The following is a 25005-nucleotide window of genomic DNA, read 5'->3' as shown; positions in this document are numbered from 1 at the left end:
GTGGTCTGAGAGACAGTTTGGTATAATTTCTGTTCTTGTACATTTGCTGAGGAGTGCTTTACTTCCAATTATGTGGTCAATTTTGGAATAAGTGTGATGTGGTGCTGAGAAGAATGTATATTCTGTTGATTTGGGGTGGAGAGTTCTGTAGATGTCTATTAGGTCTGGCAAGAGGCTTTTCTAAGGATAGCCTTCTGAAGCCTGCTATGCTAACTCTTTTCCAAATAATAAAGTAGAACGTCCTCAGACAAATGGCGCTGAAATTGTAATGTTGAATAAATTTAATTTAACTTAATAAATTCATTTAGGTTCAGCAGGACAATGAAGAATTAAAAAGGAGATCTCCTAGAAGTGAAATAGTTTTGTACTCTGACACAATATAATACCTCTAGATTTTCCCCTGTAGTGATGATAATGGGTAATAAACAGTACCTAATGGTGGAGGACACAGCAAAATTAGGAAGACTTAATGACTTTGCAACAGTGGGTGGTGGAACAAGTTCTTTTCCAGTGAATATAATCTAAACAGTTTTGTACTGTAGCAATTTGTAGTTGTTTTTTGTAGTTAGTTTGAGAAAGGGAATTGTTGTCTTTTAATATTTTGTGAACTTGTACTAATTTTATATGTACATAATTATTAAAGGTATATTAGAGAGAAATCAGTTCCCCAAAGTGTAAACATAGAATTCACTTTTTAAAAAAATTTCAAGCATTTAACACTGCTTAAAAGCAGTAAAAATTACTTCAAAAGATATTTGACTATAGATTTCTAAACTTCCATAATTGTGTGTAATTTTTATCTTTTTTCTTTAATAGAAAATATGATTGATTTAGGTTTATGGGGCCTCAGTTGAGGCTAAAAGTTCACCTTTTGGGGCATAAGTATTTTTTTTCTTTCTCTCTTTTTTGAGACAGGGTCTCTGTCACCCGGGCTGGAGTTCAGTGGCGCCATCTCGGTGCTCCACACCCTCTGCTCCCCAGGCTCAAGTGATCCTCTCACCTCAGCCTCCCAAGTAGCTGGCATTACAGACACATGCCACCATGCTTGGCTATTTTTTTGTATTTTTAGTAGAGACAGGGTTTTGCCCTGTTGCCCAGGCTGGTCTTGCCAAGCAATCCACCTACCTCTGCCTCCCAAAGTGCTGAGATTACAGGCACGAGCCGCCATACCCGGCCAACATAAGTAATTTTTGTGTCTGTCTTAGATGCATCGGCTTTGAGACCTTGGCTTCCTAATTCCAAGATAAACCATTCCAGTTTAACATTTTCACTTGTATTTTTGCATTAAGGACAATAAATTATTCAAAAATTATGAAAGCCAACACTGAATAGAGATGCTGAAGTTGCTAAAATTAAACTCTTTGCTGACAGCACCATAGTGTAAGAGCTTGAAATATTTATTTTTCAGTCAGTATATAAAATCCTAAATTCAAAGTTTGAAAAATAGTTATGAAGGGAAAATTAAAGTATAACACAACATTTTGAGTAGTGGGAAAGTCAAATGTATAAAAGCTGAATACTGCTTATGAAAATTTTCAGCTATCTGAAAATTTACTTATTTAGAGAGCTGTGATCATTATAGGTAATTGTGTTTTCATGGGAAATAAAAAAGAGTGATGTTTCATACAGTAGTTGTATTCCAAGTTTCAACAGTTTTCTGCTTGTAGACCTCATGGTAGCTATTTTCAGTGTTCATTTGCCAGTTTGGCAAAAAGATGCAGGCTTTTGAATATAGCTTTTGCAACTATTTTCTTCTCTAACTACAGTATCCTTTTTTACACTGTGAAAGCTATGTAGATCTAAAAGATATCTAAGAGGAGCCAGAATATGTTGTATTATCTCCTTGCTTACTGAGAAACCTCAGACAGCCAAACTGCCATAGATATTTTTATTACTCTCATAATACTTTTGTGTTTATGTAGTCATTTTATTTGGAATGCTGCCATGTTAAGATACTGGAATAACAGAAAAGTGAATTTTAATTCTGTAATTTATATTATAGGGAAGTTGCTTTCTCGGTTAAAGATTTTTCTCAGCTCAGGTAATTTTCAGTACCCTCTAATACTTGGAAGTTTTCCTGCAAACGGGGTATTCATGAACTTCTTCCAGAGTAAAGCCACATTGGACTTCAACTTAATATGCAGTTTGTTAAGCTAAGCCCCAAATCTCCTAAATCAGACTTCATTTTTAGCAGCATTTCAGACTAAGACCTCTTTGCTCCCTTCCAAAGGTGTGTATGTTTTGCACGTACTCCCAGTAAAAGGTCTGTCTCCCGCTCCTGGTTTTGTACTTAGGAATTCTGTGTCCCCTTCAGTTAGTACGGTCATGTGCCACATAACAATATTTTGATCTACCACAATGGTCCTGTAAGATTATAAATGGAACTGAAAAAATTCCTAATGACCTCGTAACATCACTGTATAATTATTTTATTTTTTAAATAAATTTAATGTGGCCTAAGTGTAGAGTGTTTATATATATATTTTTTTTTTATTTTATTTTGAGACTGGGTCTCACTCTGTTTCCCAGGCTGGAGTGCAGTGGCGCAGTCTCGGCTCACTGCAACCTCCGTCTCCCTGGCTCAGGTGACCCTCCTGCCTCCGCTTCCTGAGTAGCTGAGACTATAGGCATGTGCCACCAGGCCCAGCTAATTTTTATATTTTTAGTAGAGACGGGGTTTCATCATGTTGGCCAGGCTGGTCTCCATCTCCTGACCTCGTGATCCCCCCGCCCCAGCCTCCCAAAGTGCTGGGATTACAGGCATGAGCCACTGTGTCCGGCCACTTCCTTATTCTTTACTTTAGATGAATACAAGTTAACTTTTCAATATAATATTTGTGACATTTAAACTACACCTTAAGTTATGTTCATTAATGTTTGCACTCAGCACAGTTTTTTTGTTTATAACAATGCATAGAATACTTTAGATTTTAACAATCTATTTTAGTAATAGGACGAAGATAAAGAGGCATATATTGGGGAGTCAGGACGCATAAGGAACAGAGGCTATAGTGTGTTACCTATGGGGAACATAAAATTTCTCAGTTGACTCTGCCCTGATTGCCGTTACATTTCTAAAGGACTTCTTTATTTTCAGTTGGTCAATCAGATTCAGCCTTTTTATTGCAAGTCATTTTCTGAGTGAACTACACCAGTTTCATCTTACAGTAATACTTTCTAATGCTTTTATTGTTATTGTTTGTTTCCTAAATCTTTATGGACTTAAAAACTAGTTTGCCAATATTTGACATCTCAGTTGTTAAAAGAATAAATGGGGGAAATTAGCATTAAGTCATTTTAATTTTTAAAAATTCATATTTTCTTAGCATTTTCTTTTCTTTTTTCATTTGTTCCTTCTTTTACCTTTCTTCATTCATTCGCTTGTTCCTTCTTTCTTTCTTTTCTTTTTTCACATAGAGAAGTACATAATGTATTGTCCTAAATGGAACTTGTTATTTACTCGTGGCCCAGCTTAAGAATTTGTAAGTGATTGCATATGGATTAGATATTTGGTACCCAAAATAGTAGTGAATAGCATTGATTTTTCTTGGAGTGGCCTTTCTACTTATTTTCCAGTGAACAACTGGTCCTTCAAGGGTTTGTGAATTTAGAACATTGTTTTTATTTTATTCAGTGACATTCTGTAGCCAAATTTAGGATAAGCTTTTTAGGTATCTAGCGTAGAAGGTAATTATTTACTTAGAACAAGCCGTGAATGTTTGGAGGTTTTATGAGTGGAGCTTTCATGGTTAAATCTTGGAGTAGAGGCTGGGTAGAATTTTTTTTTTTTTTTTTTTTTTTTTGAGACAGAGCCTCTCTCTGTTGCCCAAACTGGAGTGCAGTGGCACTATCTCGGCTCACTGCAACCTCTGCCTCCCGGGTTCAAGCGATTTCCCGCAAACTTTTGTATTTTTAGTAGATGGCTTTCACCATGTTGGCCAGGCTGATCTCAAACTCCTGACCTCAAGTGATCCACCCACCTCGGCCTCCCAAAGTGTTAGGATTACAGGCGTGAGCCACTGCATCCGGCCTAGGTTGAGTGGATTTAAATGTAGTTCTTTCTAGTCCTATAATTTTTTAAATTCATACAAATTTTATACTATAAACTTTTTCATATAGAAATGTATAAGGCGTGTTTTTATATTGGTGGACTTCGTAGTCTTAAATGGAAGATAAGTTATGTTAGATAATTTATTATGAATTGTGAAGCTCTGTGTGTATTATCAAATTTAATCTTTACAATAGCCTTCTAAAATGAATATTATTTTCTAGATGAGAAACCCTCACTTGTTATTAAAATACTTGCCAAGTTCTAGACTAGCTCTATCTTAAATGCTTTTTCAACTCACTAAACTATATTGCATTAATTATTCTGGCATAGGAAACAAGATCTATACATAACACTGAATTACACTGGCCAAGTTCAGAGTAGACAAAATAATAAATGAGCTATCATTTCAGAAATAGGAAATACCACTAAAAACTATGATGACCTAAAATTAAGTTGAGAATGTTAAAGCTGAAGCCAAACTCTTAGGGTAGGAATCAAAGGGTTCAGCCCTACCTAGCTATACAGCTTTACCTCTGCTTATTCCCTGTGCAAATCCCCAGCTTCAGGCAAACTCATTGTGCTTAAAAACACTTTGATGATGTAGCCTTAGTTATGCAATTCCTAAGTTTGCCTTTATCCTGTCACCTATAGGAAACCATTGGAGATTTTATAGAAAGGTAATTTAATGACTACTACTACCCCTTCACCTATAAGTTAAATATGGTCAAATCTTGAACCCTGGTATCCCTGAAGCTGACTGTAATACCCCATGCCCTAACAGAAAGAGGCCATTTGCCTTATTTCTCTCCAAATGAGATATTTTAATGTTGGACCTGATTACCAGCATGTGTACCTTTTAGTAGAAGGTGTGCATATTGTACCTAGATTCCAGCAGCTGTTTTAAACCTTTCCTCTGCTTCCTTTGTCTCTTTTCACCATCAGGGAAATCTAGTGTAGAGGGACCAGTGGACCTTGTGATTTACATGTGGCCCAGCTTAATAATTTGAGTTAAGAGATTGCATAGAGGTTCGATGTTTGGTGCCAAAAATCATAGTAAATAACATTGATTTTTCTTGGAGTGGCCTTTCTATTTATTTTCTAGAGGACAACTGGTCTTTCAAGGGTTTGTGAATTTAGGATATTATCCTTATTTTATTCCATTTGTTGCTTTATTTTTTGGGTGATTAATAACCCATACCGCTGTGTGTACATCTTTAAGGGTTTCTTTGAGAAAACACCATTTAAAATATATCCAGAATCCAAACAACTTCTCAACACCTGTGTTGCTACAGTCCTGGTACAAGAACCTATCAGCTGTTGCCTGGTTTACCCTAGTAACCTGCAAATTGGCCTTCCTGTTTCTATTCATGCTTTCCTACAGTCTCTTCCCAAAACACAGGAGCTAGAATTGTTTTCACCTTTTTATTTTTAAGTACTTTTAGACTTATGGAAAGGTTGCAAAAATAGTACAGAGAGTTTCTGTATGCCCTTCACCCTCATGTTAACACCTTGCATTAACCGTAGTTATCAAAAGTAAGGAATTAACATTGGTACAGTACTACTAACTAAACTATTTACTGTGTTTAGATTTCACCAGTTTTCCATTAATGTCATTTTATCCATTTCAGAATCCAGTCTGGGGCCCTATATGGCATTTAGTTTTCTTTCTCCTTAGCCTCCTTTAAACTGTGAACAGTTGTGCTGTCTTGTTTTGATGTCCTTGACGCTTTTGAAGAGTACTAGCCAGTTATTTGTAGAACATCTCTCAACTTGAGTTTCTGTGATATTTTCTCATATTGGGTGGATGTTACAAATTTTTTCGCAAGAGTACTATGGAACTTATGTGCCTTTTTTAGTGCATCAGGTTGGGGTACAGGATGTCAATAGGTTACAGGTGGTGTTTTCTGGTCAGAGTATTATCTCCTGTGCTTCTCCACTGTGAATTGCTGTTTTTTACATTCTAATTTTGAAATATCTTGGGGGAGATGCTTTGAGTCCATGCAAATATCATGTTTCTTCTCAAACTTCTGTCCACGAATTTTTAAATTCATCTAGTGCAGTAAGGCAAGAAAAATAAACTGAAGACATGCAGATATAAAAGGAAAAAAAAAGGCCAGGCGCAGTGGCTCACACCTGTAATCCCAGCACTTTGGGAGGCCAAGGCGGGCAGATCATGAGGTTAGGAGACCGAGACCATCCTGGCTAACATGGTGAAACCCCGTCTCTATGAAAAATACAAAAAAATTAGCCAGGCGTGGCGGCATGCGCCTTTAGTCCCAGCTACTCGGGAGGCTGAAGCAGGAGAATGGCCTGAACCTGGGAGATGGAGCTTGCAGTGAGCCGAGATTGTGCTACTGCATTCCAGACTGGGCGACAGAGCAAGACTCCGTCTCAAAAAAAAAAAAGGGAGAGGGGGAGCTGCCACCATTCATGGATAATACAAATCTACTTTAGACAATCCCAAAAAATCCGTGAAAAAGAAAAAACCTAGAACTAATAAGTGAATTTATTACATTTTCAGAATATGGGGTCAATATACAAATTCAATTGTATTTCTGTGTTCTAGATATGAACTCTTGGCATTTGACATTTTCTAAAGCACCATTCATGATAGCACCCCCAAAAAAGAAATACTTAGGTATAAATCTAACAAATATGTGTACCATTTGTATGATACAAACTACAGAACTGTCATTGAAAATCAATTACAGAAGACATAAATAGAAATACCATGTTCATGGATTAGGAGACTTAGTATGGTTAAAATGTTTGTTCTCCCAGTAATCAAGACAATATAGTATTGCTAAAAAGAGAGACACACAGAAAAATAGAACACAGTCAATTGGCTTTTTACGAAGATACAAAGGCAACTCAATGGAGAAGGGAAAATCTTTTCAACAAATGGTGCTGGAACTATTGGATGTCTATGTGCAAAATACCTTACATACAAATTTGCTCAAAGTGAAATATTTGCAAATTACATTTCTAACAAAGGACTTTTTATAGCATCTATTTGGATCTCAAATTCAATAATATTTCATCTTAAAAATGGGCAAAAGATTATTTAAACAGACACTTTACAAATCAAGATGTATGCATGGCAGATAAGCATGAAAGCATGTTCAACATCATTCATCATTAGGGAAATGAAAATGAAAACCACTGTACAATACTGCTACACATCCATTGTAATGGCTACCAAAAAAGAAAAAAAAATCCCACTAACTAGAAACTGACAATTCTAAATGCTGACCAGGGTTCAGAATAACTCTGAATGCTCTGAATCCTGGTACATTTGCTCTGAAAACCAATTTGGTGGTTTCTTATAAAGTTAAACATGTGACTTAGTACATATCCCAGCAGTTCCACTCTTGGATCTTTACTCAAGAGAAATTGAAATTTATGTTCATTTAAAGCCTATATATGAATGTTATGGCAGCCTTAATAATTGCCCCAGCTGGAAACAACCAAGTTATCCTTCAATAAGTGAATGATTAAACCACTAGTGGTGTACCCATACAGTGGAATACTATTCAGTAATAATAAGGGTTGAACTATTGATTTATGTATCAACATGGATAAATCTTAAATGCCTTTTGCTGAAAATATTAAGCAAGAGCCAAGAAAGATCAAGCTCAAAAACCTGCACACAGAATATAAATCAAAGCCTTACAGTGTTCATATGTGTATCCCCACTGAAATATAAACTTCATGAATGTAGTGATTTTTATCCGTTTGTTCATTTGTATTTGTTGACTGAAGAAAGTAGATATTAATACTGCTGGTTTACATTTGAGGAAACATCTCAAAGAGGTTAAGTTACTTGGTAAACTAGATAACAAGCTGACTCCTACCACACTGCTTCTCACCATCACATTTCTGGCTGCTACTTTTGGCTTAGCATAGTTTCAAAATTAGTCCATGGTTCTAAACTCTGACATGCATTATAATCAACTGAGAAGCTTTTAAATTTCCCACTCTGGCCTCGTGCCCCTTAAGACCAGTTGAAATCATCTCCTCAGGTGATTCTGATGCACAGTGACAAAATTACCATTGGTCAATAAATGCATGTTGACTGGGTGAATGAACAGGTTGAGAGCTTAGTATTTTATCTGCCCACATGCTTTTTGTCCACTGACTTTTCTTTTTTCTGCTGTCTTGTTTTCTTTCTTTACCTTACCCTTTGAAAGTTAAGTCTGGCTCTATCACCCAGGCTGGAGTACAGTAGCACTATCTCGGCTCACTGCAACTTCCGCCTCCTGGGCTCAAGCCATTCTTCCACCTCAGCCTCTCAAGTAGCTGGGACTACAGGGGCACACCACCACACCTGGCTAATTTTTGTATTTTTTGTAGAAACAGAGTTTTGCCATGTTTGCCAGGCTGTCTTGAACTCCTGGGCTCAAACAATCCTCCTGCCTCAGCCTCCCAAAGTTCTGGAATTACAGGCGTAAGCCACTGTGCCCAGCCCATCCTCTCCTTTTCTTGAAGTATTATTACAGTAACCATTAGAGCATTTCTTTGGAATTTGAGCTTCCTGGAATCTTAGAAACTCATCTGTTTGATTTCAGCCTGCAGTGAGATGGGGTTGTGTGGGGACCTGCTGCCTGAACTTCCTGCCTGTTTCTCTACTGGCTAAAGAGTTTAGTTATAGATTTAAGGTTGTTGTTATCAGTAGTGCAGATAATTGCAGAAGACTAAATTGTGTATGTGTATGAAAGAGTGTGTGTGTGTGTGTGTGTGTGTGTGTGTGTGTGTATTGGGACCTGCTGCCTGAATGAACTTTCTGCTTGTTTCTCTACTGGCTAAAGAGTTTAGTTGTAGATTTAAGGTTGTTATTATCAATAGTGCAGATAACTGCAGAAGACTAAATTGAGTATGAGTGTGTGTGTGACCCATATCCAGTTAAAATGAAAAATGGAAGTCAGTTATATACTTCTATATAGTTACTATTTTTACTAAAAATATTTTTATGGGAACAGTTGAATTAGGATTTGGTTATTTATTTCTGAAGAACTTCATCTTCTGTAAAAGATTTCTAGAAGTAGTTTGTTAATTTAAGTACTGTTGAGTTTTTGTTACAGATTATTAACCTATCAATGGTGCAGTTGGGAGACAGAGATTTGAAGCTAGAATATACACTTATTTGTGGGAGTTGAAAGTCAAAATAATTGAAGCCATGGAGATAGAAAGTAGAAGAATGGTTACCAGAGGCTAGGAAGGGTTGTTGTGCGGTGAAGGGGAACTGGGGATGGTTGATGGGTACAAAAAAAAATAGAGTGACTAAGATCTTGCTATCACAGTAGAGTGATTATAGAATTTATTGTACATTTAAAAATAACTATAAGAATATAATTGGGCTAGGTGCAGTGGCTCACACCTGTAATCTCAGCATTTTGGGAGGCCGAGGTGGTAGATCACCTGAAGTCAGGAGTTCAAGACCAGCCTGGCCAAAATGGTGAAACCCTGTCTCCACTAAAAATACAAAAATTAGTCGGTTGTGGTGGTGTATACCTGTAGTTCCAGCTACTCGGGAGTCTGATGCATGAGAATCGCTTGAACTTGGAAGGCGGAGGTTGCAGTGAGCTGGGATTGCACTGCTCCACTTCAATTTGGGCAACAGAGCAAGATCCCGTCTCAAAAAAAAAAAAAAAAGAGTATAATCGGTTTGTTTTGTTTGTAACACAAAGGACAAATGCTTGAGGTGGTAGATACCCCATTTACCCTGGTGTGATTATTATGCATTGCATGCCTGTTTCAAAATATCTCATGTACTCCTTAAATATATACACCTACTATGTATCCACAAAAGTAAAAATTTTAAAAAAGAAAGCTAGAGTTATAAAGGCATTCACAATTAAAAGTTAATCAGAAATTAAGTAAAACTTTCTGGAGTCCATCCACAGGCTACGTTTTTTTCTTTTTCTTTTTTTTTTTTTGAGACTGAGCTCACACTGTGGCCCGGGCTGGAGTGCAGTGGCATGATCTCAGCTCACTGCAAGCTCCACCTCCCAAGTTCAACTGATTCTCCTGCCGCAGCTTCCTGAGTAGCGGGTATTACAGGCACCCACCACCACACCCGGCTAATTTTTTGTATTTTTAGTAGAGACAGGGTTTTACTATGTTGGCCAGGCTGGTCTGGAATGCCTTGACCTCGTGGTCCACCTGCCTCAGGCTCCCAAAGTGCTGGGATTATAAGTGTGAGCCACCGTGCCCAACCCAGGCTACATTTTTCTTCTTCTCATTAAATACTTATCAAGTGCTGTGCTTTACTACTCAAAGATGATGAAACTTTGCCCCAGTTTTCCTGTAAAGAATTAGAAGCCCAAAATAAGGAATTCTTTTCGCCTCTTTGGTACTCCAATGCTTGCCTTATGAAGCTCTATACATAGACATATTTTGGAGTTCCAGAAATATTACTTGAGGTTTTGATTCAAACAAAGAGAGAACAATCACCTCAGGCAATAATAGCTGTGGCTAGGGAAAAGGATACATGTGGCAAATTTCTAGGCAAGGTTTGTGAAGATAAATCTGAGGGGAATTGAGCTGTGACCATTTAAATAATGCATTTCTTAGTGACTTTCAGGCTCATCGATCAAAATTTTAAAATGAAACAGATATGAAAATAACTGAAAGCCACAAAATGACTTCTCAATGCCATTATCCTTTTCAACTAACCGTAATATTTAATGCACATTTAGAGTATTATTGATTTTTTTAAAACTTGTTACTTTAAATGAGTACCCCATAACATTACTTTCTTAGATATTTATTTTTTTACTTCTTAAATACAAATTATTTTTCTTATAGAATATTTCACTAAAGTGCTAATGTAAATCTCAGAAAATGTGCTATTTATTAATCTAATCCAGAACTCTGAAAATGTTTATAATTTGAGTTGTATTCTATCAAGGACCAAAACAACTGAAAGTTTCCAAATAGTAGCTGTATTATATTGTATATAGTGTAGGAGAGAACGATTTGCTCCTCTTATTGAAGATGAAACAATAAAAGTGTAATATTTTAGGCTAAAGATTTAGCAACCCTCTGAAAAATTAAATAAGAAATTATGTCATATGATCCAATTAATGTATACACGTTTATGTTGTGTATATGCATATGTATTTTATGCACACAAACACACACATACACATTTAAATAGCGTGGTTGTGTATCAGAATGCTACCAGTGGTTTTCTTGCAGTAAACCATGAGCTTTTAAATTCTTTGTTCATATATTCAAAAAGTTCTACTGTATGTATGTATTTGCATATTTAAAATTTAAAAATCAATAGTAAAGAACCCTTAAAAAACCCAAATGGTGATCTCATTACATGTAGTAGTGGACCAGAAACTGTGCTGCTATAGTAAGTAGGTAGTTAATGCCTACCTCCAGAATAGGCTTGACAGACATCTTGCCCTGATATTTAGCTTCAGGGCTCCAGAAGCCTTTTATAGAGTGGTGTCTGCATGTTGAAAATCATATGAAGAGCTTAAATACCTGTGCCTGGGTGCTTTCCCTAGAGACTCTGATTTTTGTTATGAGATGTAGTTTGGTCAGTAGGACTCTGAAGTTCCCTAGGTTATTATAAGATACAACCAAGGTTGAGAACTACCCTATACAAAGCCTATGTTGAACGCTGTGCATGTTATTTTCACCTGTGTTTGTTGTTGTTATTGTTGTTGTTTGTTTTGAGATGAGATCTGCTATGTTCCCCAAACTGGTTTCGAACTCCTGGGTTCAGGTGATCCTCCTGCCTCATCCTCTTGAGTAACTGGGATTATAGGCATGTGCCACCACACCCTTCACCTGTTTTTTAAAGCTATGTTTTAGTGTCCAGCGTCCCACTGAATTAATAGAGTAACATGAAAGACTGTTGTATTCTCTGCCTCTAAGTTTTCCTCCCTCTATTCTTTCTTCTACATTGTCACAATAATTTTCTAAAGCATGAAATAATTGTGTCATTGCCCTGCATGAAAGCCTTTAATTATCTGTTCTTTTCAGGTTAAAGTGTAAGTTCCTTATCTGGTCCCAACCTATTTTTTGTTTTATCTCTTGTTAGTCTAATGCTAGAGATGCAGAACTCTGTTCATACTTAACTGTTCCTTCTGTAGGCCTTTTTTTTCATACCTGCCTTTGCATATGCTGTTTTCTTTGTCACTCGTTTTCATCATAGCTCAAGAATAGATCCAGAAACAACGTTTATTGGAATAGAATGAAACTAGCATTTATTGGACTCATTAACTAAGGACTGTACTAGGTACTTTAAGTAACTCTTATAATCCTCATAGCCATACCTAAGAAATGGTCATTTTCCATGCTGTACGGATGGGAATCTGAGGCTTTTAGGGGATGAATAACTTGCTTAAAATTACACAACTAGTTGTAGGCAAATATGGTATTTTGAACTTCATGTCCAGTGTTTGTTTCTATGGCCTTCCTCCACCCACTTCACATTGCTTCAGTAGTAAATAAATTAGCAATCACATTGCCCATGTGATGATTATCATAACCTCTTTCCAAAAATAGTATGCATAAACATTTGATGTTTTCATACTTGTTTTGAATTCTGTATAGCAGAAAGAAATAAATTTAATAGTCTTAAATGGTAGAATAATCACAGTATTGTTCTGTGTATAATCAGTTTTAGTACTTTTTTGTGATGATCTGAGTATCATTGAATTGTGTATTCCTGTATGTTTACATTTTAAGTCTTTTCTGTGATGTCCTCATAAAGTACTGAGCACTTTCACTTTTCCTTTACTGCATTTTAACGCCTCTTCTGCAGTTCTTGTTTGGGCAAAATTTCCTACATTTTTCACTATCCCACAAATTGGCTGAGTAAGATTTGTACATAATTTATACAGAAATTAAAGTGTTTTCAACCATAAAATTCAGTCAAGCTCATTTTCTGCCCATGTGAAGAGGAAAATTGAAAAGTTACATATGTAGATAATTTTTGTAATCCAAAGGACAGCCTGTGAAACCTTAACAGTCTCTGTGTGGGAAAGTGTTACAGTTTAACAAGAAGTTAATTTGGACAGTGTTGAAACTTTGAGATTTTTTTGGCTGTTAAGATAAATTTGGTAAAATGTAATATAGTTGGTTCCCTTATTGATGATTCCCAGAATTTTTTTAGTGTTCCTAATTGTGTTATTCTTTTGTGATTATTGTTTTACATCTAATTTGAATAACTTTTCCTTCATTAGAATGTGAAAGATGTTGCAGAAGTGTTCCAGAAGTGGCTGAAGATAGAAGGAAAGAAGTGCCACTGCCTATCAGAAAAAACAAAACAAAACAAAACATGGGAAATACAACCACCAAATTCCGTAAAGCACTCATCAATGGTGATGAAAACCTGGCCTGCCAAATATATGAAAACAATCCTCAGCTAAAAGAATCTCTTGATCCAAATACATCTTATGGGGAGCCCTACCAGCACAATACTCCATTACATTATGCTGCTAGACATGGAATGAATAAAATTTTAGGGTAAGTATTACTATAAACTAATTGGTATTAGGGTATTACCGTAAACTAATTGGTAACAAAGTGGTGAAAGAAAAAAGAACTATGATTTTTGAAAACACAGACATACACAGACACAATATATATACAAACACGTGCATGTAATATGGTCTTGTAGTGAATTAAACTTTCTAAAACCAAATATACCTAAATATTTGATATGATTTTCTTTATTATGATTTAGTAAAATTTTCTTTATTATATCTGAATTAGTCCAAAGCTTTTAATAGTGAGGTAGGTTCATGTGTTCTTGTTACTATAAATATATTTTGATCCTCAATGTTTCATAGTATGAATTCTTGGTAATAATATATTTAATTTATAACATTTCAATTCTAGAACAATACTTGTCAGCTGTCAAAGAAATGCAGGGAATGGTGCCAAAGGCAAAGTTCTAAACTCTGATTAGCTATTTTTAGTTAAAAAAATGGGTGCATTTGCCTTTTCTAGTCATGATCAGTTTGAATTTCCTTTCTTTTAATGGGATTCAGTTATTTGAAAAGACGTTTCTAAAATCCAAACATTTTCTTAAAACTGAAAATACTAAGAAACTTTAAAAAATATCTATTCAACAAGAAAGCTTTAGTGACATAGCAAATCTATTTATATGAAGATTCTTACCTGATCACATGGGAATTACATTTGATATTTACTAGCTTATAAAATAAAAGGAACAAAGAATAGAACAGTAATTACAAAGCAAGGTTAATTTTTTTTAGAAGTAGATTATGCAGGTATAGAAGTCTGATGCTAGAAGGGAACGGAAAAAAATGCTTATTTTCTTATGGAGTGAAATATAATTCTAGAACTAGTATTCAAAGCTTTTTTGAACTTGATAAAAAAAAAACTTAATATTCAGCCTTTTTCGTATTTCTTCCATGTACAAATTCTTGTTCCAATTAAGCTGCTTTTTTTGCTATCTCCAAAACATGCCATGAGGTTTCTGTCTGCCATGTTCATACTGCTCTCTTGGCCAGGAGTATCCCCCTCTTTCTCACTCCTCTCACTTTTTCCTTTCTTACCTATTTTTTTTTTTTTAATAGAAACAGGTTCTTGGTCTATATATCACTCAGGCTGGAGTGTAGTGGTGTGATCATAATTTGCTGTAACCTCAAACTTTTAGACTCAAGCTATCCTCCTACCTCAGCTTCCCAAGTAGCTAGGACTACAGGCATGGGCCACTATAGCCAGCTAATATTTTGTGTATTTTTTGTAGATCTGGGATCTTGCTGTGTTGCCCAGTCTAGTCTTGTACTCCTAGCCTCAAGCCGTCCTCTCACTTGGCCTCCCAAAGGGTCTTTTTTATCTAAATTTTGCTCTTCAAGATCTTGTGTGTACCTCACCTATCTACTTAGGTTGTCATAACCCATAGGAACCTCTGTCTTTTTTTAAAAACTTTTATGGCTCTTTATCATTTGTTTGTGTGCCTCACATATTTGCTGTACATTACCTATTATGTTTTACAATTTTGTATAGCTTCTCTCTGCCTACCTGTATTAACAACTTCTTTTAAGGTATCTTCTTTGTACTTCTAGCATCTAGCATAGTATTTTACACAGAGTAAATAGAAGTTCTATAAAATCATTACACAAAGAAATATTTTTATTAGGATTTATGAATGAGAAAAATTTCATAAATAATTCAGATCATCCAGGCCTATGACTTTATTAGGTTTATCTTGATTTTTATAGGTATTTCTTTTCTCATTTTTTTGCTTTTATCTTTCATTTTTATTTCTCTAAAAATAGATACTTAGAAGCCACCTCCAGCTTAGCTTGTTTAAAATTTTATATTTTCCCTCCCAAAACTGGGCCTTCCCCCGTTAATGACACCAGCATATTATGCTGATGTAATAATGGCAAATGTTTATTGAGGGCTTACTGTTTAATGGAGCTATTAACAGTGCTGTACATGCATTATCTGAATCCTCATTACAATTTTATGAGGTAGTTTATTGTCTGTACTTTGTAGGTGAGAAAACTGAAGCACAGTAAGGTCTCACAACTTGTAACTGGCAAAGCTTGTTGCCCAGGTAGACGACTGTAAGCTTTGGGCTCTTAACCACTGTACTGACAGCCTCTTATTTCTATAGTCATATCAGCTATGTGTCAGGGCTGCCCGTCACTCATTAGCAAAGCAAATTACTTAGTCACTCTGGACTGCAGTTTTCTTACCCGTGTAATGGATACTTACCTCACAGAACTTGCAGGACAATTAAGCAGTTACTGTGTTATATGTCTATTATGCTGCCTAACATACAATATACACTTGCTAATGTTTATTACTTTTCACCGCTATAATCCTTACTATGTTTAAATCATCCTTGATTTACTCTTCTCCTTTACTACCATGCTACTAAGTTCACTAAGTCTCACTCTTGGATTTACTTCTTTCCATTCCTTTTACCCTAAACTTAGTTCACTCTTAATCATGCCCTGCTCCTAATACTTAAAAGTATCTGGCCTCTAAATGGTATTTTTTTACAAGTCTTTTCCTCTTATAGTGTAATGTCCAGATTAATTTTACTAAAGCGTATGCTTTCATTGTTCTTTTTGTCTTGAGAAAGTTATAATACCTTGTTTTCTACATTATATTCTATTTGGCTTTCAAAACTCTCTTTACTTCTGCCTTCATTCTACTCAGTAAGCCTGTTCTCTTGTTACTTTCTAGCATGATCTTGCCATTCAAAGTGGTTGATTGACTTCCCCCTTGCTTTTCCCCTTTTTAAGAATGCTACCCACTTAGCTTCATTCCAGTTGTTTCTGGATTCTCAAATGGCTTCTCTCTTCTCTAATTACCTGTCCTTTAAGTCCTCACTCAGTTTCTGCCGTATTTGTGAATTCATCCCCAACTACTCTGACCTACAGTATTTCTGTTCTCTGATATTCCTACAATTTACATTTAAAATCATATTATTATTATTATTACTAAACTCATCTCTGCTAGAATGTAAATGTTATAAATACAGTGCTAGATACCTAGTTTGTTCTCAATAGATTGTGGATTACTAATCTATTAAGGCTTTTTAACATGACCTTTTTGTATTGTTTTATTTAAGTTGAACATTTTAAGTGAAATTATAAAACTTGATATATTACAAAATTCCTAATATTGGATACTTCAGTAATATTTAATATCAAATATTATATATGATTGATTAAAACATTTATAATACCAATATAAAATGTATTTAAATATTGTTATTACTAAGGTAATGTGTATATTTTAACATAAACCAAATAGTAAAATACTTTTTAACCCTTTATAGTAGAGTTTACAAATATACTTTATGTAAGTGGAAAACATTATATAAGAAAGTCATTTAGTACAATGATTCTTAAAATATGTTCTGAGGACTCCTGGATCCTGAGATTCTTTCAAAGAATACATGAAGTCAAAACTATTTTTATAATTATACCAAGATACTATTTGCCTTTTTAAGTGTGTTGGCATTTGTAGTGGTAGTGCAAAGAATAGAGGATAAAAATGCTGGCACCTTTAAGGTGAATGAAGGTAGTTGCACCAAACTGTATTAGTAATCATTGTATTCATCACTGTTAGGCACTTGCAGTTTAAAAAAAAAAAAAAAAAGGCAGTTTCCCCTAAAAAAATCTTCAATTAAAACAGTCAAATTAATTTTAATTAATCTCCATCCTTAAGTAACACATCTTTTTAATATTCTGTGACAACTTCAAAGTATACATAAAACATTTCTGCTACATACCAAAATACGACAATGACTCTGAGGAAACGCACCTGTGCTGTTGTTTGAATTGTGAGTTAACTGCGTACTGTTTTAATGGAACACCATTTTACAACTAGCAACAACAAGAAAACAACGGTTGTTCAGACTTGGGTACTTAGCTAACATTTTCTTGAAAATGAATTGAGTCTGTCAATTCAGGGACAACTACTGCCCGTTATTTGTTGCTAATGATAAAATTTGAGCTTTCAAGTGATTATTAAAATCCAGGAAAACTTGTGTTCACTACCTTCAGCTCAACAACTTCTCAACACAGACTTTTCTGATAAAATTGACGATTATAGCTTTTTATATTATTTAATGAAATGTGACATCTGGAAGATCTGCATAACCCAGTGAATCAATATTTTTGAGAAGATCAGTGTATGATTTTTTAAAATTATGTATGGTTGAAAAATATATTCAAAATGTAAGATAGACCAATGGACTTTAATGTAACAGTACAAAAAAGACATTGATAACGTTTCAGATACTACGTTGCAACTAATCTTTGAGAAATTACTGATGTTGAATTTTTGATATAGTATCAAATACGAATATTCACTATTATCTGAGACAGATATTTAAAAACATTTCTGCCTTTCCTAACTATATAGAGGCTGGATTTTCTTTATATAGTTAAACCAAAACAATACATTACAACAGATGGAATCCTGTGAAAATCCAGCTGTCTTCCATTAGACTAGACATTAAAAGAGATTTGTAAATATGTAAAACAATGCCACTCTTTTCACTTAATTTTTTAAAATATAGTTATTTTTATTTTAAAATGTTGTGTTAATGTATAATGGGTTTATTTTTAAAATTAATGTATAACTCATACAAACAAAAACTCTTAGGAACCTACAGTAATTTTTTTTTTTTTTCCTGAGACAGGGTCTTGCTCTGTTGCCCAGGCTAGAGTGCAGTGACACAATCACAGCTCACTGCAGCCCCGACCTCAGGCTCAAGCAATTTTCCTGCCTCAGCCTCCCAAGTAGCTGGGACTACAGGTGTGTGCCACTATGTCTGGCAAATTTTTTTTTTTTTTTTTTTGTAGAGATGGAATTTTGCCATGTTGGCAGGCAGATCTTGAACTCCTGAGCTCGAGTAGTCTGCCCTTCCTCGGCCTCCCAAAGTGCTGGGACTACAGGCATGAGCCACCACGCCTGGCCAGTAATTTTTAAAATTGTGTAAGGGTCTTGTAACCTAAAATATTTTAAGAACTGCTGATCTGGTTCCTCCAAGCAGAAATATATCTGTCTATCCCTGTCATAAGGTTATCATTTTATTGAATGAGTATTTAAAGACCTACAGGAAATACGATTGTATATTCTCTTTTACTTACCAGTTTGGGTTACTTTTATGATACTTAACTTTATACTTATGTTTTTACAACTTCTACCAAAAGTTTTCAGATATTTTCTTTTTTGTTTTCTGGTTTGAAGAACAATGGCTCATAATTTTTTAATTAAAGCTTTTAACATATTAAGCTAGAAACAGAAATTACCTTATTGTTCTCATTTCCCGAGAATAAACAACCCTAATTCTTTAATCATATATTCTTTGTCTTTGGAAATTTATTTAGATAGTACAGAGAGAATCACAAATCAATTTTTTTCCAGGTTTATTTAGGTATAATTGATACATTTAAGGTATACAATATGATGTTTTGAATGTATATGTATACATTGTGAACTGATTACCACAGTCAAGCTACTTAACATATTTATCTCCTCAAATAGTTTTTCTGTGTGGTGAAAATACTTAAATTATACTTTTGTAGCAAATTTCAAGTATATAATCTATAATTATTAACTATAGTTACCATGCTGTTTATTAGGTCTCCAGAACTTAATTCATCTTCTAACTGAAAATGTGTACGCTTTGACAAACATCTCCCCATTTTCTTTACCCCTGACCCTGGTTAACCACCATTCTAGCCTCTGTTCTTGAGTTCAACTTTTTAAAATTCTGCACAGAAGTGAGATCTTGCACTCATTTGTGTTTCTGTGTATAGTGCATTTCACTTAGCAAAATGTCCTCCAGGTTCATCTATGTCGAAAATGGCAGGATTTCCTTCTTTTTTAAGACTGAATAATATATCATTGTGTATATGCCACATACTCTTTATCCATTCACCCATTTATGGATATTTAAGTTGTTTCTGTATCTTATCTATTATAAATAATGCTGTAGTGAGCATGGGAGTACTGATACCTCTTCCAAGTTTGTGATTTTATTTCCTTGAATATATACCCAGAAGTAAGATTCCTGGATCATATGGTAGTTCTGTTTTTAATGTTTTGCTCAACTTCCATACTGTTTTCTATATGGTTGTACCAATTTACATTTTCATGAGCAGTGTACCAGGTTTCCCTTCTTTGCACATTTTGCCATCACTTACCTTTTGCCTTTTTGATAATTGCCATGCGAACAGGTATGAGGTGATATTTCACTGTGATTTTGATTTGCATTTCCGTGATTATTAGTGATGTTGAACATTTTTTATATGACTGTTGGTCATTTGTATATCTTGTTTGGAAAATTATTTAGGTCCCTTGCCCATTTTTTAATTGAGTTATTTGTTTTGTGTTATTGCATTTTATGAGTTCTTTACAGTTTTTATTCATTTTTCAGGTGTATGGTTTGCAAATATATTCTCCAGTTCTACAGGTTGCCTTTTCATTTTGCCAGATTATTATTTTAAATAATTAATTGATTTTGTTATAAGAAATTAACTCTTTTATACTTTTACATCATGTCAAATAAGGATAAATAGCATTTACTTATCAGCATTAAGTAAAATAACTTTTATTTAATTATTTTTGTTTTAGGTAGGTTAAAATGTTGTGCTATATTTAATCCTACTTTACTATCTCACAAGTTGATGACTATTACTTTCTCATGCTGCCTCATATAATCTGGGATGCCTTTCTGAGACTTCAGTGTAGACTCTAGCTGAGCTTGGCTAGATTCCTTTTTTGTTTTGTTTTGAGACGGAGTCTCACTCTGTCACCTAGGCTGGAGTGCAGTGGCATGATCTTGACCCACTGCAACTTCTGCCTCCTGGGTTCAAGCAGTTCTCCTGCCCCAGCCTCCCGAGTAGCTGGGATTACAGGCGCCTGCCACCACGCCTGGCTAATTTTTGTATTTTTAATAGAGATGGAGTTTCACTATGTTGGCCAGGCTGGTCTGGAACTCCTGACCTCAAGTGATCCACTCACCTCAGCCTCCCAAAGTGTTGGGATTACAGGCATAAGCCACTGCATCCAGCCGAGATTCCTAATATATGACATATATATGTAAGCAAAGGTAGATATTCCTAGTCACGGACTTTTTAGCTATAAAGCAAAGCACCCATTTGGAATAAGACCTTGATTTTATTCCTATTTCCTTTAGCTATATGGTATCTGCAATAGCAGGCATCACTTTCTTCCTTTCTTAGGTAGAATAATATGGTAATAGATGCCCCTTTGCATCTCTCTCTCTGAACCCACATGCTGTGTGTTTATATTATATTACATCACAATTGCACTGCCTCTTTTGTGGGAAACTAAATCCATACTCGTAGCTACTGCTTAACATATAAAAAAGCCATGGACTTGGAGTTAGTGTATTCTAACTTGGATATATAATTCATTAGTTGTATCTTCTACAAAACAGCCTCTTTTGCTTATTTGGAAATAAAAGGGGCTTGTCTTTTGGTATAAATAAAATAGAAAATATTTATTAGAGCCTGTCTTTATTAGAGCACATGTTAATATCAAAGTCTGTAGCTTTGAGGATTAGTTAACATAGAGTTTCCAGTTATTGATTTCTACTTTTTGACTGTTTTATATTTTAGGAGCTAAGTTATTTTCAGTAAGTTGAAATACAGGTCTCCTCTCCCCAACTCCCCTTATCTTGCATGCAAACCCCATAAGAGCAGAGACTTTATCTGTTTTCTTTACAATATCCCTAACTTCTAGAATAGTACCTAGCAAATAATGAGTGCTCAGTCAATGTTGCATGAAAGAGGATATTTCAGAGGAACTGAAGGTTTAAGTATATATGACTGGTGGAATAAAAAGAGTTATTGCAAGAAATTGAGGTTCTGGGAGAATAGTTACTTCAGAGAGAGTTCAGTTGAGTATGAGTGCAAGAGAAAGAGGCCTATAAGATGTGAGAATATGGTATGGGGTCAGATGAGAAGTCATATAGGATGATAGAGCATTAAGAATTATCACAGAAGTAACACAAATCGAGCATTTCTTATTCAAAATGAGTGGGACTAGATTGTTTCAGATTTCAGATTTCTTTGGATTTTGAATATTTGCATTACACTTACCTAGTTGAGCATCCCACATGCAAAAATTTGAAATCTAAACGCTCAAATGAGCATTTTCTTTGAGAGTCACACTGGCACTCAAAACATTTCAGATTTTGAAGCGTTTCAGATTTCTGAATTAGGGATACTCAATCTATAGTAGAAACCCTTTGAGGGAAATCTGTGATTCTGCCACTACTGCCTGTCATTTGGGTTCTGGTCATACTTCCCAATTTACAAAGTTTATTCACGTAAACCATTGAAAGAGAAATGGCTTTCAGAGTGGATGGACTCTCTGAAAGAAGAGAATGTGTGTGGAGAAGAACATGGGGGTTAAGAACTGAAACTTACTTCCAGTAATGGGGTAGAAATTAGAGCCATCATCATGGGTAAAGGAGAAGTTGTACTGAAAAAAATTAAGAGGATTATTGAAAAAGTGTGATTATGGAAGCCAAGGTAATAGAAAGGTCAAGAGGTAAATGAAGCAGTTGACAATTTAAAGTGTAGAACAAAAATTAAGGACAATGATGAATAATTTAGCTCTTAGGAAATTGCTGGTTACATGAGAGAGTGAAACTTCCATGTAGTGATAAGAATAGGGTCATATTGAAGTGGAGAATGAATGTAGAAGAAATAGAGGTAACAGCTATAAACTGGCTGCTTGAGAATTAACAGTGAAAGAATCTAGAAAAAACACGTGGCTCCTAGATGGGTTATTAGGGTCACATGAAAGGGATGGATTTTTTTCCCCAGGTTAATGTTTTCCCTACCCCACCTTCCTGTTAATTATCTCCTATCCCTGTTCCAGAATTAACTTCATATGCTAGTAGTTAAAAAAAAAAAAATCCTTAACTACTAACATAGTTACAGAACGGGATCTAAAACATACATATCAATTTTGTACTCATTATTCTATTTATACATTTATGTAAATTTAAGAAGAGTCTCCTTTGAATTTAAACAGATGAGAGGAATCAATAAAATTAGAGTATTCAATTTATTAAATAGTTTTAACATGAAATATTTATGCAGATATGCTACTGTGTCTAATAATTTGAGACTCTTTCTTGAGTAAATATGTATAAAGAAGTTATTTTAATACTTTTACTTCAGAATAATACACTCTGTGTGTTTGGTTTGATTAATGAGCCTGGCAGATTGGCAAGAGAGTGTCTCGTTCTCTTCTCTATATGGGGAGGATCTAGAGCCATTTAATACTAGAGAGAGTGAGATTGGTCCTTCCATATCAACTGACATCCTCTCAATTTACCTTAAATTTCTTTGTGATAAGAACCTGAACTCTCCTGAGCTAAATAAGAGAATAACTGATATATTGGAAATGGGGTAAGAAAGGCTAGATAAATGTGATTATGTACAGGGTATTTACAGAATCGGAATTAACTTTAATAATTTCTTTCTTAATTAAATTTTTAAGAAAGTGAAATCTTTTTTTGTCAATCATGCCTCGTAGAAGAGGTATTAATCTTGAATACGTTTTAGAGTATGGTTTTAATTTTGGCTATCCACTGTAATTCAATCATAAATACAAGGAAATATGATTGGGAATTTTATTATCAGCAGTTGACATAGGGAAAATATATATTTTAACTATTAAGCAACATTATGGCTGTATAAAAAAATTACCCATATTCTTGCCTCCCCTAAACAAATGTTAGAATTATTCCATCTTCCCTTCTAGTTTTTATCCATATATATTCAGAAGATTGAGAAGGGAAAGGGAATTCTATTCTTATATTTCCACTTAGCTATAACACTCGTGGATAGACTTTAAATAACCATAATTTTCTATTGTATATCAGATTTATGTTTCCCATTTCTATTATTAAACGCTTAAGTGATTTCCAAATTTTTCTGTTCAAAGTAACACTATATTGATTTTCTTTGTTTCTATAAATTTTTATTTATTTCCCTTAAGGTAAACTCTCAGGAGTAGTTTTACTCAGTCAAAGGATGTGAAATCATATATTAGTTGTTATGAGCTATTATGTAACTTGCCCAAGGTGACACAGCTAGAAAATGACAGAACTAGGATTAGAACCTAGCAGTCGGGGACCACGTTCTTAACCAATGTGCTGCACTACTGGCTCAAGAGATCCCCAATCCCATGTCACTGATCTGGATCATGAAAGTTTAATATGCATCCAATTCATTTATCAAAATTATGGCATGAATTTGCTGTGTATGAGACACTGTAGGGGATTCAAGAAAGAACAGAATTTATAAGCCCTGCCTTAAAAGCCTATAAACTATTTGGGAGAAGGGAACAGAAAGGTAAGAAAGTACGATAAAATGTAATGAGTTATAGAATTAGGATGCTGTATGAAGACAAAGAAAAGAGTAGCAGACTGAACGAGGGGAGCCTAGTGTAAAGAGGCTTCTAAGTAGTGTTGGGTTTGCTTAAGTGGCCTGAATCAGTTCCTGGGAAACCAAATTGAGCAAGTATTGGAGTGTACTGCCGGCATCAGAAGACCATAAAGGCTACGTGGAGCTGTAGAGAAAATAAGCATGTAGAGAAAACCTGAGCAAAGTTTACTAAAACTTGGAACCTGGACTAAAAAATTAGCTCTGGAAATTAAATTATGGCTGAATAGACGTTGAGGACTCCAGAGAGACTTACTGCTTATGAGATATGTATTTACATTTGAAGGGAGTGAGGAGTGGATGATCCTCTAGACCACGGAAGTATTCCCTAAGTTGTAAAACTCAGAGACACTAGTCTTATCTTTTCCCTAGGAAAATTTGCTTTTACTCAGGGATAGATTCTTCCTCCCAACCACCACCCTGCCCCAGCCCGCCCCACCTTCTGGTGTCCAGAGAGGAAGAGGTCTGTTAATACAAGGCTTACTGTATAACATCCCAGATTGATATTTTCAGGGTTCCTTGCTGAGTTAATTTCCTATTGCTGCTGTCTCAAAGTGCCACAAATTAGTGGCTTAAAACAATACAATTCTTACAGTTCTGGGGTTCAGAAGACTGTAATCGTTCTACTGGACTACTCTAGGTGTTGGCAAGGCTGTATTATTTTTGGAGGCTCCAGGGTTGAATCCCTTCCCTTGCCTTTTCTAACTCAACTATTAATCCTGTGACTCATTTTAGGAGCTAGGCACAACTCTTAGATCTGGGTTTGGCAGTAGTAAAGGCAACTCACCTAGACCTGTCTTTGAGATAAACACTCACCGTGGAATTAGATCTTAGTCTTCTAGATCTAACCACAACTCCCCTCAGAAGGTATTATACTGTGTGCTGTGGTCTGAATGGGGCATTGGAGGGTAATTAGATCATGAGGTTGGAGCCCTCAGGAATGGGAGTAGTGCACAGTGACATGGTGGGAGTAGTTGCCCCTCTCACCATGTGAGA

General features: G+C 35.2%; 1 protein-coding gene across 1 annotated transcript in view; it reads left to right on the top strand.

The window, feature by feature from the left end:
- Positions 1–25005, top strand: part of LOC105546533 (ankyrin repeat and IBR domain-containing protein 1-like) — an 86021-nt gene that overhangs the window by 40107 nt on the left and 20909 nt on the right. Inside the window, exon 2 of the mRNA XM_011989773.1 lies at positions 13258–13540. Coding sequence (XP_011845163.1) covers positions 13353–13540 — 188 coding nt within the window. The 5' untranslated portion in view covers positions 13258–13352. The remainder of the gene's footprint in view (positions 1–13257; positions 13541–25005) is intronic.

This window comes from Mandrillus leucophaeus, unplaced genomic scaffold, assembly GCF_000951045.1.
Source record: "Mandrillus leucophaeus isolate KB7577 unplaced genomic scaffold, Mleu.le_1.0 Scaffold1098, whole genome shotgun sequence".
Classification (NCBI taxonomy): domain Eukaryota; kingdom Metazoa; phylum Chordata; class Mammalia; order Primates; family Cercopithecidae; genus Mandrillus; species Mandrillus leucophaeus.
This window is presented reverse-complemented; position numbering and strand designations above follow the sequence as displayed.